We start from the raw sequence: 13,501 nt of genomic DNA, 5'->3' as shown, positions 1-13,501 counted from the left end.
ATCTTTGTCACTTCCAGTTCAGGATATTCATTCCATGATTCTGTGACCTACGTGGTGCAGCCAGTGAGGAAAAACGAGGCAGGATGGAAGTGCCACTTGCCTCTGGGCTGGCAACCAGGGAGAGCTCATGGTTTGCAGGGGCTTTGCTCTTGGTGCAACGAAGCTCTAGATGTCCAGGAAGGGGCTGGGGAGGAAAGGGGGCAAGCTCTGACTGCCGGTGTTCGGGGGGGGGGGGGGGGGGGGAATTTAGCTCTCCTAAAGTGTTTCTCCCCAGTCCCGGTACCTCTGTTGGAAATACAGATTTGGTACTCGTTTGTGCTGCAGGTGAGATGGGAAGCGAGCGTGGCCGTGGGGTGTCCGGGCCGAGGGTCCCGGGGAAGTGGGGGCCTGTGCCGGTGTCCCGAGGGGAAGCAGAGACTGAGGGCCAGCGCTGGGCCGTGGGGGACCGACGATCCTGATTCTCGCAGGGAAGCGAGGATCGAAAGACAGCTCCGAACCAGGCATCCCTAACGTCCGGAGGAATCGGAGGCCGGGGGTGTCGGGGAAGCGAGGCCCGAGGGGCCGCTCCGGGTCTGGGCTCCCGGGGAGCGGGGCCGGGCCGGGTCGGGGGCCCCGCACCCCCCGTGAGGGCCTCGCGGGGGCGTGCCCGCCACGTGCGCGCCCCGCCCCAGCCAATGGGGAGGGCGCGGGGCGGAGCCACAGCCAATGAGCGAGCGGGGCGGGCCCGGGGGCGGGGCGCGGCGGAGGCGGCGGTGATGGCGGCGGCGCCGCCGTGCTGCGCGGTGCGGGTGCGGGGCGCGGGCGGCGGCGGCCATGGCGGCTGCAGCGGGCTGGTGCTGAGCCGCCGCCCCGCGCTGGTGCTGTGCCACGCCGCCGTCTTCGCGCCGTTCCTGCGCGCCGGCCCCGCCGACTGGACACGGCCCGCTGCGCTGCCGCCCGCCGCGCTGCGGCCGTGCCCGCGCCTCAGCGTGGTGCTGGGCGCCGAGGCCGGCGGGCTGCGGGAGCTCGATGCGCGGCTGCTGGCGCTGGTGCCGTGCGCGGCGTTCCGGCAGGCGCTGGAGCGCGGCCTCGGGCGGGCGGAGCGGTGGCGGTTCGGGGCCGACGAGGAGGCGGGCACCGACCCGCGGGCGCTGCCCTGGTTCGCCTGGCTGCGGGTGCCCGCGCTGGACGCGCCCGAGGGCGGCTGGACGCGGCGGGCCAGCGCCGGCTGCCTGCGCAAGGGACAGGCGCTGCTGGCTTGCGGGTCCCCCTTCGGAGACCTGTGCCCCGAGCTCTTCCTCAACACGCTGAGCCGCGGCGTGGTCAGCAACCTGGCGGGCGAGGAGAACGCCCTGGTGCTCACCGATGCCCGCTGCCTGCCCGGCACCGAGGGCGGCGCCGCCTTCGTGCCCTCGCCCGACGGGCCGCGCGTGGTGGCCGTGATCGCCGCCTCCTTCTGCTGGAAGGGCGCCGAGTGGGTCGGGCTCACGCTGCTCTGCTCGCTCGCCGCAATCTTGCGCTGCAGCGCCGGTGTCCTGAGCGAAGCCGGCATCGTGGTGCCGCCGGTGCCGGCCTGGGTGGCCGCGGTGCCAGCGAGCAGCGGGCAGGACCCCCTGGGCTGGACGGCGCTGGTGGAGTGCGGGGCGATCTGGGGCTCAGGGGTGTTGCTGGCACCAAGGATGCTCCTCACCTGCCGGCACGTCGTGGAGGCCAGAGCCCCGCTCCATGTGACACCGGCGGCCGGCCCCGGCCAGTGAGTGCGGCTGTGCCCTTCCTCACCTTACCCCCCGACCCTGCGTGTCCTCCGCCATGTGACATCTCGTTAACTTTGCCTTTAGGGATGCCGCCGTGCTCAGGGGACGTGTGGTGTTCGCCACCGAGGAGTCGTCCCCCTTCGACGTGGCCGTGGTGGAGCTGGAGGAGAGCGTGCCCGGCTTCGTCCCTCCGTGCCTGGCCGACACCTTCCTCCCAGGTAAGCAATGGGGGTACACGGGACGCTGGGGTAAGGGCTGCCTCTCCCCCTTCACCCACCTCCTGCCCCTCCCATCCCAGGAGAAGAGGTGAGCGTGGTGGGCTTCGGGGCGTTGGGGCGGGCGTGCGGCCCCTCGGTGACAGCCGGTGTCCTCTCGGCCGTGGTGGCGGTGGCTGGGCGCCCTGTCATGCTGCAAACCACCTGTGCCGTCCACGGCGGCTCCAGCGGCGGCCCCCTCGTCTCCTCTCGCAGCGGATGCCTCATGGGTAAGCCAGGGATATTTCCGTGGGAAGGTAGGGGGGGTCCCACGGGTGTCCCCCGGCCGGACCCATTGACGAGGCCATCGCTCCCTCCCCGCCAGGCATCGTGGCCAGCAACACACGGGACACCGGTGCGGGGGCCACCTACCCCCACCTCAACTTCTGCATCCCCATCACCGTCCTGCAGCCCCTCGTCGCGCGCTACCGCCGCACCGGCGACCCCGACGCCTTCGCCGGGCTCAACCGGGTGGCTGAGGGGGTGCGGGCCACTTGGCAGCTCCAGCAGCGGCCAGGACCCCTCAGCAAGCTCTGACCCCCCTCCCGGGGGGCTTGTGCCAGGGACAGAGGTACCAGGGACGGAGGTGCCAGGGATGGGGCTGCCACATCCCCTCTTCGGCCCCGGTGGTGTGGGGGCCAAGCGCCGGACGACACGGGGCCGGTGGAGCATGGGCACCCTGGGGCAGGGGTTATGGCACAGTGCCTTTGACAGCTGCTGACAACCCCAAACTGGGGAGATTTGGGGTCTGCGTTATTGTTTTATATTCTCCCTGGGGCCATAAATGCTGTGAGTTGAGGCCCTGGTGTCCCGTGGTGCTGAGTGGCTGCAGAGGGGGTGGTGGAGGCGTTCACTAGGGCATGGGGTGGGTCGGGCTGCGGGGACAGGTTGGTCCTGTGAGGGATATTCTGGGCTGGGGTCTTGTTTGGGATTGGGGTCAAACATGGGGAGGTAGGGCTGCTGTGAGTTCTTCTAAGGCTCTGGGCCCTGTGGAAAGGGTTTGGGGTCCTGGGAGGGGACATATCCATGGGGAGGGAGGCCAGTTCCAGCTTCTTGGCAGCAGAGTGCAGGAACCAAACCCAGGGCACTGGCAGGAGGGCACTCCTACCCCAACCCATTCCTCAGCCCAGCAGTGCCCACTCACTGGGGGGCACAACACCACCACCACCCTCTCCCCAGGACACCCCTGCAGGGCCGGGGGTTGCAGTGGGGCACGGGGGGTGCCGGGGGAGGAACGGGCGGGCGAGTGTTTGACACAGCACGGGGTATTTATTTCACAGCCGCTACACAACGCCGGGGGCCGGGGCAGCCACGCAAGCACAACATGAGGGGGGATGCGGGGAGAAACGAGGGGGCGGCTTATCTTTAAGGGGGTTTGTTGGTTTTGTTTTTGTTTTTTTTTTTCCTTTTTTTTCCCACTTTTATTAGCGCCATTTGCCCGGTTGAAGACCACGCAGCAGCACACTAGGCCTACAAGGCTCTACCCAAAAAAAAAAAAAAAAAAGCTCAAATTCGCACAAGAGCGGCCCCCCCCGCCCCGCTCGCCCCCTCCCCGGGCGAGCGCCCCGTTGCCCCGTCCCACACGGGACCGGAGGGGGGAGCACCCACCCCATGCCACACCGGCAGCGGGGGGGTCACGGGGACCCCCAGCTGGGGGGCTGCCTCCCGGCCGTGCCGCCCACCGGGCTCTCCTGCTCCTCTACCAGATGTAGCCGCCGTCGTCGCCCTCGCCAGCTTCGCCCTCCTCTTCCTCGCCTTCCTCGCCTGCCTCCTCCGGCTCCTTCTCCTCCTCGTCCTCCCAGCCCACGCTGCTCCCGAAGTCGCCCGAAAACCCCGTTGCTTCATCTGGAGGAGGGGGCGGGGGGCAGAGGTTCAGGGGCGGCCCCGGGGCTGCAGCCCCGTCCCCAGGCGGGCGCTCCCCGCAGCTCTCACCGCAGTCGGGGCTGCCGTGGCCGCGGGTTCCCGTCAGCTCGGCCCCGTGCTGGTCCACGCACCAGCACTCGCCGCCGCCCGGCTCGCACTGTGCCCGCCGGTAGTAGCCATCCTCATCGCAGCTGGGAATGAAGGTGCCTGCAGGAAAGCGACGGCCCCCCACCCCCCCCCCAAACACGTGCAGTGCCAAAGTCCCCCAGGGAGCTCCCCATCCTCATCCCAGTCCGGCTGTGCGGGGCACTGCTGGGGGAAAGGGCCCTGGGACACCCCACTCACCCAGCTTTTTTTTGGTTGCTTCTTGGATCTGGATCTTCTCCAGCTCCCTGAGACAGGGCGGCTCTGCAGCAAAGCCACATGCTGCTCTTAGGGCGGGCATGCAGCCGCCCCATGGCGGGGTAACCCTTCATCCCACACTGTGTGTGCCCCCAAACCCGCAGCATTCATCCCTGTGGTGTGCAACCCCCAGAACTCCACAGCGTGCATTCCCCAAGTCCATGGAGTGCAATCCCCCGGCACCATGGAATCCAGACCCCAGAGCGTGCATTCCCCATGCTGTGCACCCGCTCTGGCCCGTGGAGTACATCCCCCCAGCTCCACAGTGTGTATCCATCCCTCTGGCCCCATACTGTGCGTCCCCCATGCTGCACATCCCCTTTAACCCAAGACGTGCTTCCCCATGACCCTCAGCACGCATTCCCACCATGGTTTCCAACCCCCTCAACCTCTCCCCCTACGGAAAACATCCCACACACGCCCCAAACCCACAGCAAGGATTGCCCATTACCCCGCGATGTTCACCCCTCACACACACAGCATGGGTTCCTTATGACCCCATGATGCACATTCCCCACTCCCAACTCCAATCCCACGATTTACATCCCCCATTCCCCAGTTCCCACAGCATGGATCCCCCATAACCCCGTGATGTACAACCCCAATCTCACAGCATGGCTTCCCCAATCCATGGCATGCATCCCTCAGGACATGGAGCACCCAGCCTCGCGGGGTGCATCCATCCTCCTGACCCCGCGGTGTCCAGCCCCTGGCCCCACAGCGCTGCTCCGCCCTGCCCTGACGCACTTTCCCTCCAGAAGCAGAAGCACCACTCGGGAGCGGAGACGCGGCCGTCCTTGGAGGTGTCGCAGGAGTTGAAGAAGGCGCGGATGCACACCTCGTACTTGTCCAGGTTGATGGCGGCCAGCTCGGCCGCCTCCAGGAAGAGATCCCCGCTCGTGTCCAGCCGGGCGAACATCCACCCCACCGCCTCCTTGCAGGTGGCTGCCACGCTCCTCTCCAGCGCTGCAGGGCAGGATGAAGCCCGTGGCTCCCGGCCCCCTCAGGGACAGCACCCCACGTCCCCTCCCTGCGGGCTGGGGACACGTACCAGTGGTGGGGCTGGCGGGGAGCCCGCCGGAGCCGTTCTGCTTGGCGTTCTCACGCAGGAGCTGGAACCAGTCGCGCAGGCGGTCACCCAGGTCGGCCAGATCCTGCCCGGTGCACAGTTCTGGGGGATCCAGCGGGGCAGTGTCAGGCCGGGCAGAGTTCGGGGACAGTCCCCCGGTGCTCTACGTCCCACTCACCTTGTTTGCTGTCGCCGGCAGGGCTGTGCGGGGTCGGGCAGGGGCACTGCCCCTCGCACCGCACCGTCAGCTGCTTGCTGGCCAGGCACGCCTGCTGCTCCAGCTTGCACTGCGGGGCGGCAGCGGGACATCGGCGGGGGGACACAGGGCACAGGGCCCCGTCCCCGCGGCGGGTGCCGCTGTCCTTACCGCCGAGCTGTAGGTGTGGCCGTCGGAGCCGCAGACGGCAGCCACCGGGGCGGCGTGGCAGGGCTTGCAGCCCCCGTGCGCCTTGGGGCCCAGCGGCTTGATCCTGCAGGGAGCGAGAGAGTGCTGAGCCCCCGCCTGGGCTCCCCCTTCCTCCTGCCGCCGCTCGGCCCCGGCTCCTACCTGTGCTCCAGCTTCTTGCGGCTGATGCACATGGCGCGCTGGTAGCCCTGCGCCACGCACACCTTGTGCCGGCTGCACTTCACCTTCTGGCACGGGTCCTTGGTGGTGTCCAGGGCTGGGGGGGGCAGAGAGGAGCTGGGGCAGGCGGGGACGCCCCAGGGGAGGCCCGGCAGCGCTGGCCACCAGCCGGCCCGGCACAAAGCGCCATTCAGGCTGCAGCTGGGCAGCCGGCTCGGCACCAGCTGCTGCTTCCCGGCGCGCACCGACCCCACCACCGCTCCCAGCCGGAAGGGAAAAGCCCGGGGGGTGCAAGCAGAGAATGTGACACACACCACCCCCCTCATAGTGGCTGGCACGGAGCCCTCTGTGCCCCATCCCAAACCCATCTCAGCGGTACCTTCATCCCCGGGCTGGTTGTCCTCCCAGCTCTTGATGTAGTCATCCTGCGAATTGGGGAGAGCCTGCGTGAGTGCAGGTGCTGGGAAAGGTGACACCGGGCCAGGCGTGCCATCGCCCCGCTCGGGGCCACCGGCCCGGAGAGGCTCCCGCTGCACACACCCCCTGGGAGGGCAGGAAGCAGGGACGGGGAGCAGCCTCCCCCCACAAGCCGGGTGTCACCCCCTCGGTAGCCCCTCGAGGCTCACCTCCACCTCCTGGCAGCGCGGCAGCGAGATGCCCCAGCCGGCACCGAGAAAAGAGAAAGAGAGAGAGAGAGTGTGCCCACCGTCAGCTCTGAGACATCCCAAAGCCCCACTCCCGGCCCCAGCCCACGGGGACAGGCACTCTGTGCCAGTGGGGCACCCCGACCTTTCAGTGCCCAAAGCTCTCGCCACCAGCCCTGGATATCACTGCCACCAACCACCAATGTGCACCCCCATCTCTGCCTCTAGACCTGTAATCCTGGAGAGCCTTTCCACAGGATAAAGCCTTCCCCCGCCAGGCAGCTGGGAAAGCCAGAGAATAGGGAATGAAATGGCATCGGGTGGAGGAAGCCCCTTGGGAGCCCAGTGAGAACCTCAGGGGATCCCCATGGTGCTGCCACCCTGATTCTTCCATCGTGAGCCCAGAAGGAGTGGGCCAAGACGGATGTCGCTGCCTGGGGAGGCAGAACTGCTCCCACAGGACCCCGAAAGCATCCCGGGGGTGTGGGTGAGTAGCAGGGACTCAAACACTCCCAGCAGGCAGCATCGCCCGCCCCACGGGATGCTCCAGGGTGGGCTTTGCGATAAGGCAGGAGCATCCCAGCTTCCCCGAGGAGGGTGGGCAGGGTTTGGGATGGCAGCTGGAAGCAGCGGCACGGAGGGCAGCTCTGGAGGGGATGCCTCGCTCCAGCACGGCGGTGTTTGCACCGCAATCGATAGCCGCGTTCCCGTGCCGTGATTGGTAACACTGCGGCGCCCGGCAGCTCCCTGCGGCGCGGGTCTCGCCACGGCCGCCGGCCTCCTCCCCGTGCATCCCCCCCACCGGCGCTGCTCAGCCGAAAACCCCACAAATCCATGGATTTGCTTATTAATCCAAGCTAGCCGCCAGCAGGGCTGCAGTCTCCTCAGCGCGGCAGCCGTGCCATGGCAGGGTGGGCCCCATGTGTGCTGCCAGCGCCCGGGGATGGGGATGCCTCGGCCCTGAACCCCCCCCGCGGATGCTCAGTGCCATGGGGGCACGTCCACGAGTGCTCCCCTCGAGCACCCGCAGCCATCCGAGGTCTCAGGTGCCCAGTGCTGGCGTTGGCCAGCCGGGTTGTTGCGGGCAGGGGTCTCCTGGGGAGGAATTCACACCTTTGCACCCTCACCCGTGCTCTGCCCCTCCAACTAATTTATTCCGGGGGTGGTGCCCCGCGCCCTGCCCTACGGTGGGCACATCTCCCCTGCTGCCATCCATCCATCCATCCATCCATCCATCCATCCATCCATCCATCCCATCTTCCCTGCCAAGGTGAACTCGAGTGTGCGTCTGAACAAAGAGCAGAGGGGCTGGCTCGGGGTGGGGGGTCGGCTCGGGGTGTGCCCGAGCAGGTGTCCTGGGTCTCCCTAGGATGGGGCTGCAGCACCACGTCCCCCACTCTGGAGGTGTAAAACGAGCCCAGGAAAAATCCCGACTGCCCCATAAAATTGAAGGCTGGAGCTAAATGCCATCGAGGCTGTTCGCAAGGGCTGCGTATCACCGAGGGGTGACAGGATCCGGAGCCCGGTGTGCCAGCGCTCCTCCAGCAGCGCCTGCATCCTCATCCTCCCTGCCTCGCGTCCCCCACATCCCCAGGGGTCACCACCCCGCGGAGGCAGCGCCGGCCCCGGCTGCGGCACCGCGCGGGGCCCCGGGAACACCCCGCGGGGCTCGGGGGAGCGGGATGCTCGTGCCCTGCATGGGCTGGGCTGTCACCGAGGGCTTCAGGCCACGGCGCAGTCCCCACAACGGGCGGGCGGGCCCTGCCTGCACCACCATGTGGGGGCACGGGGAGAGGGTGCAGGGGACAGCAGCCCCGGTCACCGGAGAGGGTCGTTTTGGCGTCAAGTCCTGGCCATGGAAGCACTGGCATAAGCCACGCAGCTTTGGCGTCGGGCAGGGAGGCGGCGGCGCTGCCGGAGCCGGTGAGCATCCCCCGGGTACCGGGGCCGGCAGCCGCCCACGGCCGCGGCGGGATGCGGGCACCGCCGAGCATCCCCGGGCGCCCGCGGTGGGGCCGGGGCCGGGGAGGGTCGCGCTGCGGCAGCCGCAGCGGCGGGGCGGGGAGGGAGCTCCCGGTGCCCGGCAGCGCGTCCCGTCCCCCCCCCGCCCCGCTGCCGGCGCGGACTCACGTCTCGGAAGCGGTTCCAGTGCTTGATCCTGCCGCCGTACTGGGAGATGGACGAGAGCCACTGCTCGTCCTCCATGAAATTGCCGGGGCTCTCCCCCGCCGCGGCGGGCCCGGGGCCGGTGGCGGGGCCGGCGGCGGGCCCGGGGCCGGCGGCGGCGGCGGGCAGGAGCAGGGCCAGCAGGGCCAGCAGGGCGCGGCGCCCGCCGCAGCCCCGCATGCTGCCGCAGCGCCGGGGGGAGCGGGCGCGGTGCGGAGCGGTGCGGTGCGCACGGGGAGGCGCCGCCGGCGAGTGCGGCCGCGGGGCGGCACCGGGCGGCACCGGCGGGAGGGCAGGGGCGGGGCCTCCGCCGCGCCCGCCGCACCTGCGCGCCGGCACCGGGGCGGGGGAGCCGCCGGCACGGCACGGCACAGCACGGCACGGCCGCAGCACCTTCTGTCCCCCTTGTCTCCCCATCCTGCACCCCCGTCCCGCGTCCCTCATCCTGCATCCCTGCCACACCCCCATCCTGAAGTCCTCGTCCTGCACTACTGGTCCCTACCCCGTCCCCATCCTGCATTCCCCATTCTGCATCCCCTGACACACACCCCCTTCCCCCATTCCCACATCCTCTGTCTGCATTCCTGGTCCCTATCCGGTCTCCATTCCACATCCCCCATCCTGCACCCCTCATACCTGGTCCATACCGTGTCCTCATCCTTCATCCCCATCCCCATCATATCTCCATTCTGCATCCCCCATCCTGCCCAATCTCCATCTCACATCCAATGTCCTGCATCCCTTGGTCCTGCCATCTTCTCACCCCGCATCTCTGTCCTGCATTCCCCATCCTACATCCTTCATCCAGCATCCCTGGTCCTTGTTAGGTCCTCCTCTCACATCCCCCATCCTCCATCCCCTGCCACATCCCCATCCAGCACCAGTCATCCCACATCCCTCATTCTTACCACATATCCATTATGCATCCCCCATTCCTTCCACATCTCCAACCTGTACACCCCATCCTGCCTTCCCAGCCCCTACTGCACCTCAATCCCACAGCCCCTCATCCCTGTATCCCCATCCTGCAACCTGTATCCCTGTATCCCCACCCTGCATCTCCCATCCTCCCACCCCTCTCCCTGCGATGCTCACACTGTGGTCCCCATTCCTCAGGCATTCCAGCACAGCATTTTAGGACTCCAGAGAAGACTCCCACCCCTATCTCAAGGTCTTGCTTTTGGATTTTCCCCTCTTGTCGGCGGGGGGAAATCAGGGTAGGCAACAAGTGACAACTCACCCGATCTGCAGCTCCCCCACAGCTTCAGCTGGGGATGCACACATCCAGCTTCTCTTCTCCCTGCCAGGACGCTCAGGATGGGAAGGGTAACTAACAGCAAACCCCAGTGGCGACAGGGAAAAGATCAGAATCCTTAATACTGCCTGGGGAAGGAGGTGTGAAATGAATTTTGTTGTGCCAGGCTAGAGCAATGGGATAAGCTGCTTACCAGCGAAATTCAGCCAACTTCCAACAGAATTGTCTCTAAAACATGTTTACAGAAGTGGGAAGAGGAGGAGTATGCTCCAATTGTCAAAAATCCGTTAGGTCAGAGTCGTTAAAAACTCATCAGGCAGAAGCTTCCCAAGGTGCATCTCCCCTTTCCTGGTGGCTGCGTGAGCAGCTCCCGGGTCTGTTCCCAAGAGATTTGCCAAGTACCTCTTCAGGCTGGCGGGAAGATGACAGCAACTGGTGTTAAGTGCTCTCAGCACCTCCCTGTGTGTGTGCTGGTGCTCTGCTCCCCGAGGGAACTGTTTGGAAGGCAGCTTTTGGAGAGCACAAAGGCGTTCTGGCGCCGAGGAAAAGGACACAAACAGCCCAACGGCTGTAGCTGGGGACAAGCAAGGGCACCCAGCAAAAGCACAGATGATTTGATTGCCTGACAGGCAGGCTCGGAAGCAGACAGGCAATTTGGTCTGGGAAACATAAACAGCAACACATTTGGGGGGAAAAAGAAAAGCAAACCTATTTCCTGAACGCCTCCCACTGCTGTTTGTGCATGGCCAAACAGCCAGCTCACTCTGGAGGGAGGAAATGGAGTGAAGACCTCTTAGAAATTATCGATAGGACATGTGGGTTCTGCTGGAGAACCCCATCCCTGGCTCAGACACTCTCCACCTCTTCTACATCATCATTCCATATCCATGGAAGCAAGTAGGAACGGGCAGCAGCACCTGTTTTGTTACAAAGCACTAGCACCTTCCATTTTTCAGAGCGTTCATCCTAGGGCAAGTTGAAATCCTGTGTCGCTATTTTTACCAAATGTGGAGATTTACAGGAAAAAACAACGTTGTCTTGAGATCTGTGAAGGATTCACAATGGAATGAAAGAGCTTGGTGCTGCTTTTAATGGAGAAACCACCTACAAGGCATATGTTTTTTGACACGCTCTGAAACGGTCACTGGAAAGAGTTCTAACCATCAATGCTTTCTTATTATCATAGTTATGTGCTGTGCTGAAAGTTTAATTACAGAAACTATCAATGCAACAGGAGATAAACACTTTGCTTTTGAAGGGAACTAATTTATTTGGAGATCTACATCACACAGGCACGCTGCTGGAGATCCAAGCAATGCCTGACCTCAATATCATTAAATCGTGCTCTGGAGAAGCTCTCCTGGATTTTAAATACTTATTTTAAGAACAAACTTCCTTCTTCTTAAAAAAAAAAAAAAAGCCACATTCAAACACCCAAAAGCCCCAGTTCTAGTTGTTTTCTTGGAAAACCAGCAATCCACAGGCATCAAAGAGGAAGCTTTGTGACATTTTGGGAAAAGGAGGAAGAAGGACCGTGGCAACCCCCAAGGAGAGGGCAGCAGGAAAAGCTGCAGGGAAATGCCATGGTTCCCATGCTTTGGAGGAGTCACGAGGCATCCCAGCTTGGAGCTCCCAGGTTCCCATTGAAGGTTCGTGTCCTATAAAACCTTTCACTGAGGGATCACACACACACAGCAGACCCACTATGGACGCCTCAAGAGAAGCACAGCTGCCCAGATGTTGCGTAGTAGCCAGAGGCGTCCGAGGAGAACCTCTGGGAGAGACGCACCGAGTCCAGCTGCACCTCCCCGAAGTAGAAATTCTCAAAGAGCTGAAAGAAAGAAGAAAAAAAACCACTTGAAGGGCAGCAGAGAAATGGAGCCTGCAGCTGGCCCATGGCTCTCTCACAGGAGCTGGCCCTGTCAAAAGCCTCTACTCACAGATTGGTTTTGCCTTTAAATCCAAGTGTTCTTTACGTTATTTTTCCCACTAAAGACTGCACTTGAACTCTTTTTAACTACAGCAGCAGCTGCTCAAACTTCTCCTATTTTGCTGCCCGTGTCACTGAGGGAGCGTGGGGAGGCTGTTCACTGCTCTGGAGGCACCACCCCCGGGTGACTCTCAGGCTCTGCAGGAACAAGGTTTGAGGGCAGGAGGTTTGCACCAATCCAGGCCACAGGATGCAGGACTTAACAGCTACAGCTCAGTCCTAATTCTGACTAGAGGCACAAGGCTCCTCATCCCAGCACTGACCCCGCTTTGTTCAACAAATCCGTCTTTGTTCGGCAAAGACTTGAGTGCAAATTAAGGAAAGCAAGCCAACTCGGCGCCCGGGGGGTGTGTCCCTGCCCGTTAATCCAATCCACGAAGCAGACAAAAAAAAAATGACATCAGAATTTCTTATAAGAAGTTATTGCTGGAAAAGCATCGTGTCCAAGCGTAAAGTGCTCCTCCCGTTCCATTAAGCAGCAGGAAATTGCTCTACCTGGGAACATCAGCTGTGCCTCAGGAAAAGCTTCTCGGTGCAGATGCTAATTTGGAAGCTCTGTTTAACCAGAGCGCTGTGAGTCACTGAGAACCTGAGCAGTGACTTCTCCCCACCTTGGAGATCTCCAAAATCTCCATTCCATCTGTCTCCTATTCAATTTTCTATCTGTCCCTGCAGGCGTGGGCTACAGACAGTTCCACAGCCCTTCCTGCCCTTACAGCAGGCAAGAAGGAAAGCCAACACATTAATCCTCCTGGAGCCAATGGTGCATCAATTCCTCCACAGAGGGAATGACTGAAATCCCAAATAACTACTTAGCATCTGAAAGGCTGCACTTCACCTCCTCCAAAGAGGCATTTGGCTCTGCCTGGCACTCATTTGGGCACAACTGCTCTTTTGTTGGTTCTCCCAAGAGTATTCTGTTTCGTAAATACCCTTTTTTCCAGAGGAGACCAGCCAGTTTTCTTACAGGACAATTCCTGGGTTTGCTGTGATTCCACAAAGGAAAAGAGCCACAGGGAAAGTGATTCCCTGCCTGTCTTGGGGTAGAGCAAGAGACCCCAGGGCAGCAGCGTGGCCTCAAGGGACACTGTGAGTGGTGGCTCCACGGGGTCACTGCCCTAGAGAAGAGCAGCTTGCAGAAAAGAAGCTCTGCTAAGGAAGCATCTCAAACTAGGAGAGGAGGAAAAGAGAGGAAGAGAAATGACGACAGCCACACAAACTCCATTTCATACAATTAAAGATTTATACAAGAAAGATTAATTATGTTCCCAAAAGCCTGCGTCGTTCATGTTGGAGGACTTAGGATAAAATGTCTCATTAATAAGAGATGGCAGTAAAAAGGGGTTGGTCACCTTTCTCTCTTTGTTTTGGCTGACCTCAGAAGGAAGGATGGTTTCCTGCTCTCTGGGGCTCCCTGCGGTGCTCTGCCACTGTGCCCCTCACCCCAAACCTGAACACCTGTCCCTGTCACAGTGACTGCTCACACTGCCACTCCTTTCCATCACAGAGCACTCTCCACCCAGGAAAAACAGAAATCACCTCTCTTGATCCCTAACACAG

At 62.9% G+C, this 13,501-nt stretch overlaps 3 protein-coding genes across 5 annotated transcripts in view; 1 reads left to right on the top strand and 2 right to left on the bottom strand.

The window, feature by feature from the left end:
- The first annotated feature begins 745 nt into the window (after positions 1 to 745).
- On the top strand, positions 746 to 2,785 carry TYSND1 (trypsin like peroxisomal matrix peptidase 1). Its single transcript, XM_014882234.2, has 4 exons — positions 746 to 1,732; positions 1,818 to 1,951; positions 2,032 to 2,217; positions 2,313 to 2,785. The coding sequence occupies exons 1-4, from the start codon at positions 756 to 758 to the stop codon at positions 2,522 to 2,524; spliced, it is 1,509 nt and encodes a 502-aa protein (XP_014737720.2). The 5' UTR covers positions 746 to 755; the 3' UTR covers positions 2,525 to 2,785.
- Positions 2,786 to 3,346: 561 nt separating this feature from the next.
- On the bottom strand, positions 3,347 to 8,891 carry SPOCK2 (SPARC (osteonectin), cwcv and kazal like domains proteoglycan 2). Its single transcript, XM_088168582.1, has 12 exons — positions 8,661 to 8,891; positions 6,513 to 6,521; positions 6,266 to 6,311; positions 5,869 to 5,983; positions 5,689 to 5,791; positions 5,500 to 5,608; positions 5,304 to 5,423; positions 5,000 to 5,218; positions 4,196 to 4,258; positions 3,920 to 4,057; positions 3,596 to 3,832; positions 3,347 to 3,467 (listed from the first exon to the last, which is right to left on the bottom strand). The coding sequence occupies exons 1-11, from the start codon at positions 8,874 to 8,876 to the stop codon at positions 3,687 to 3,689; spliced, it is 1,284 nt and encodes a 427-aa protein (XP_088024708.1). The 5' UTR covers positions 8,877 to 8,891; the 3' UTR covers positions 3,347 to 3,467; positions 3,596 to 3,686.
- Positions 8,892 to 11,196: 2,305 nt separating this feature from the next.
- The window catches only part of ASCC1 (activating signal cointegrator 1 complex subunit 1), a 35,006-nt gene continuing 32,701 nt past the window's right edge, over positions 11,197 to 13,501 (bottom strand). For all 3 annotated transcript variants that reach the window (XM_014882271.2, XM_088168578.1, XM_088168579.1), the window contains exon 10: positions 11,197 to 11,782. In XM_014882271.2, coding sequence (XP_014737757.2) covers positions 11,666 to 11,782 — 117 coding nt within the window. In that variant the 3' untranslated portion in view covers positions 11,197 to 11,665. The remainder of the gene's footprint in view (positions 11,783 to 13,501) is intronic.

This window comes from Sturnus vulgaris, chromosome 8, assembly GCF_052056855.1.
Source record: "Sturnus vulgaris isolate bStuVul1 chromosome 8, bStuVul1.hap1, whole genome shotgun sequence".
Classification (NCBI taxonomy): Eukaryota; Metazoa; Chordata; class Aves; order Passeriformes; family Sturnidae; genus Sturnus; species Sturnus vulgaris.
The sequence above is the reverse complement of the archived record's forward strand: the minus strand, read 5'-3'. Positions and strand labels throughout refer to the sequence as shown.

Bases quoted from the DNA above. Each gene is read 5' to 3' on its own strand.
- TYSND1 (XM_014882234.2), top strand. From the start codon at position 756: ATGGCGGCGGCGCCGCCGTGCTGCGCGGTGCGGGTGCGGGGCGCGGGC. The intron at 1,733-1,817 runs GTGAGTGCGGCT...CTTTGCCTTTAG, and splicing joins CCGGCGGCCGGCCCCGGCCA to GGATGCCGCCGTGCTCAGGG. The intron at 1,952-2,031 runs GTAAGCAATGGG...CTCCCATCCCAG, and splicing joins GGCCGACACCTTCCTCCCAG to GAGAAGAGGTGAGCGTGGTG.
- SPOCK2 (XM_088168582.1), bottom strand. From the start codon at position 8,876: ATGCGGGGCTGCGGCGGGCGCCGCGCCCTGCTGGCCCTGCTGGCCCTG. The intron at 5,219-5,303 runs GTACGTGTCCCC...CCTGCCCTGCAG, and splicing joins CCCCGCCAGCCCCACCACTG to CGCTGGAGAGGAGCGTGGCA. The intron at 4,259-4,999 runs GTGCGTCAGGGC...GCTTTGCTGCAG, and splicing joins CTTCTGCTTCTGGAGGGAAA to AGCCGCCCTGTCTCAGGGAG.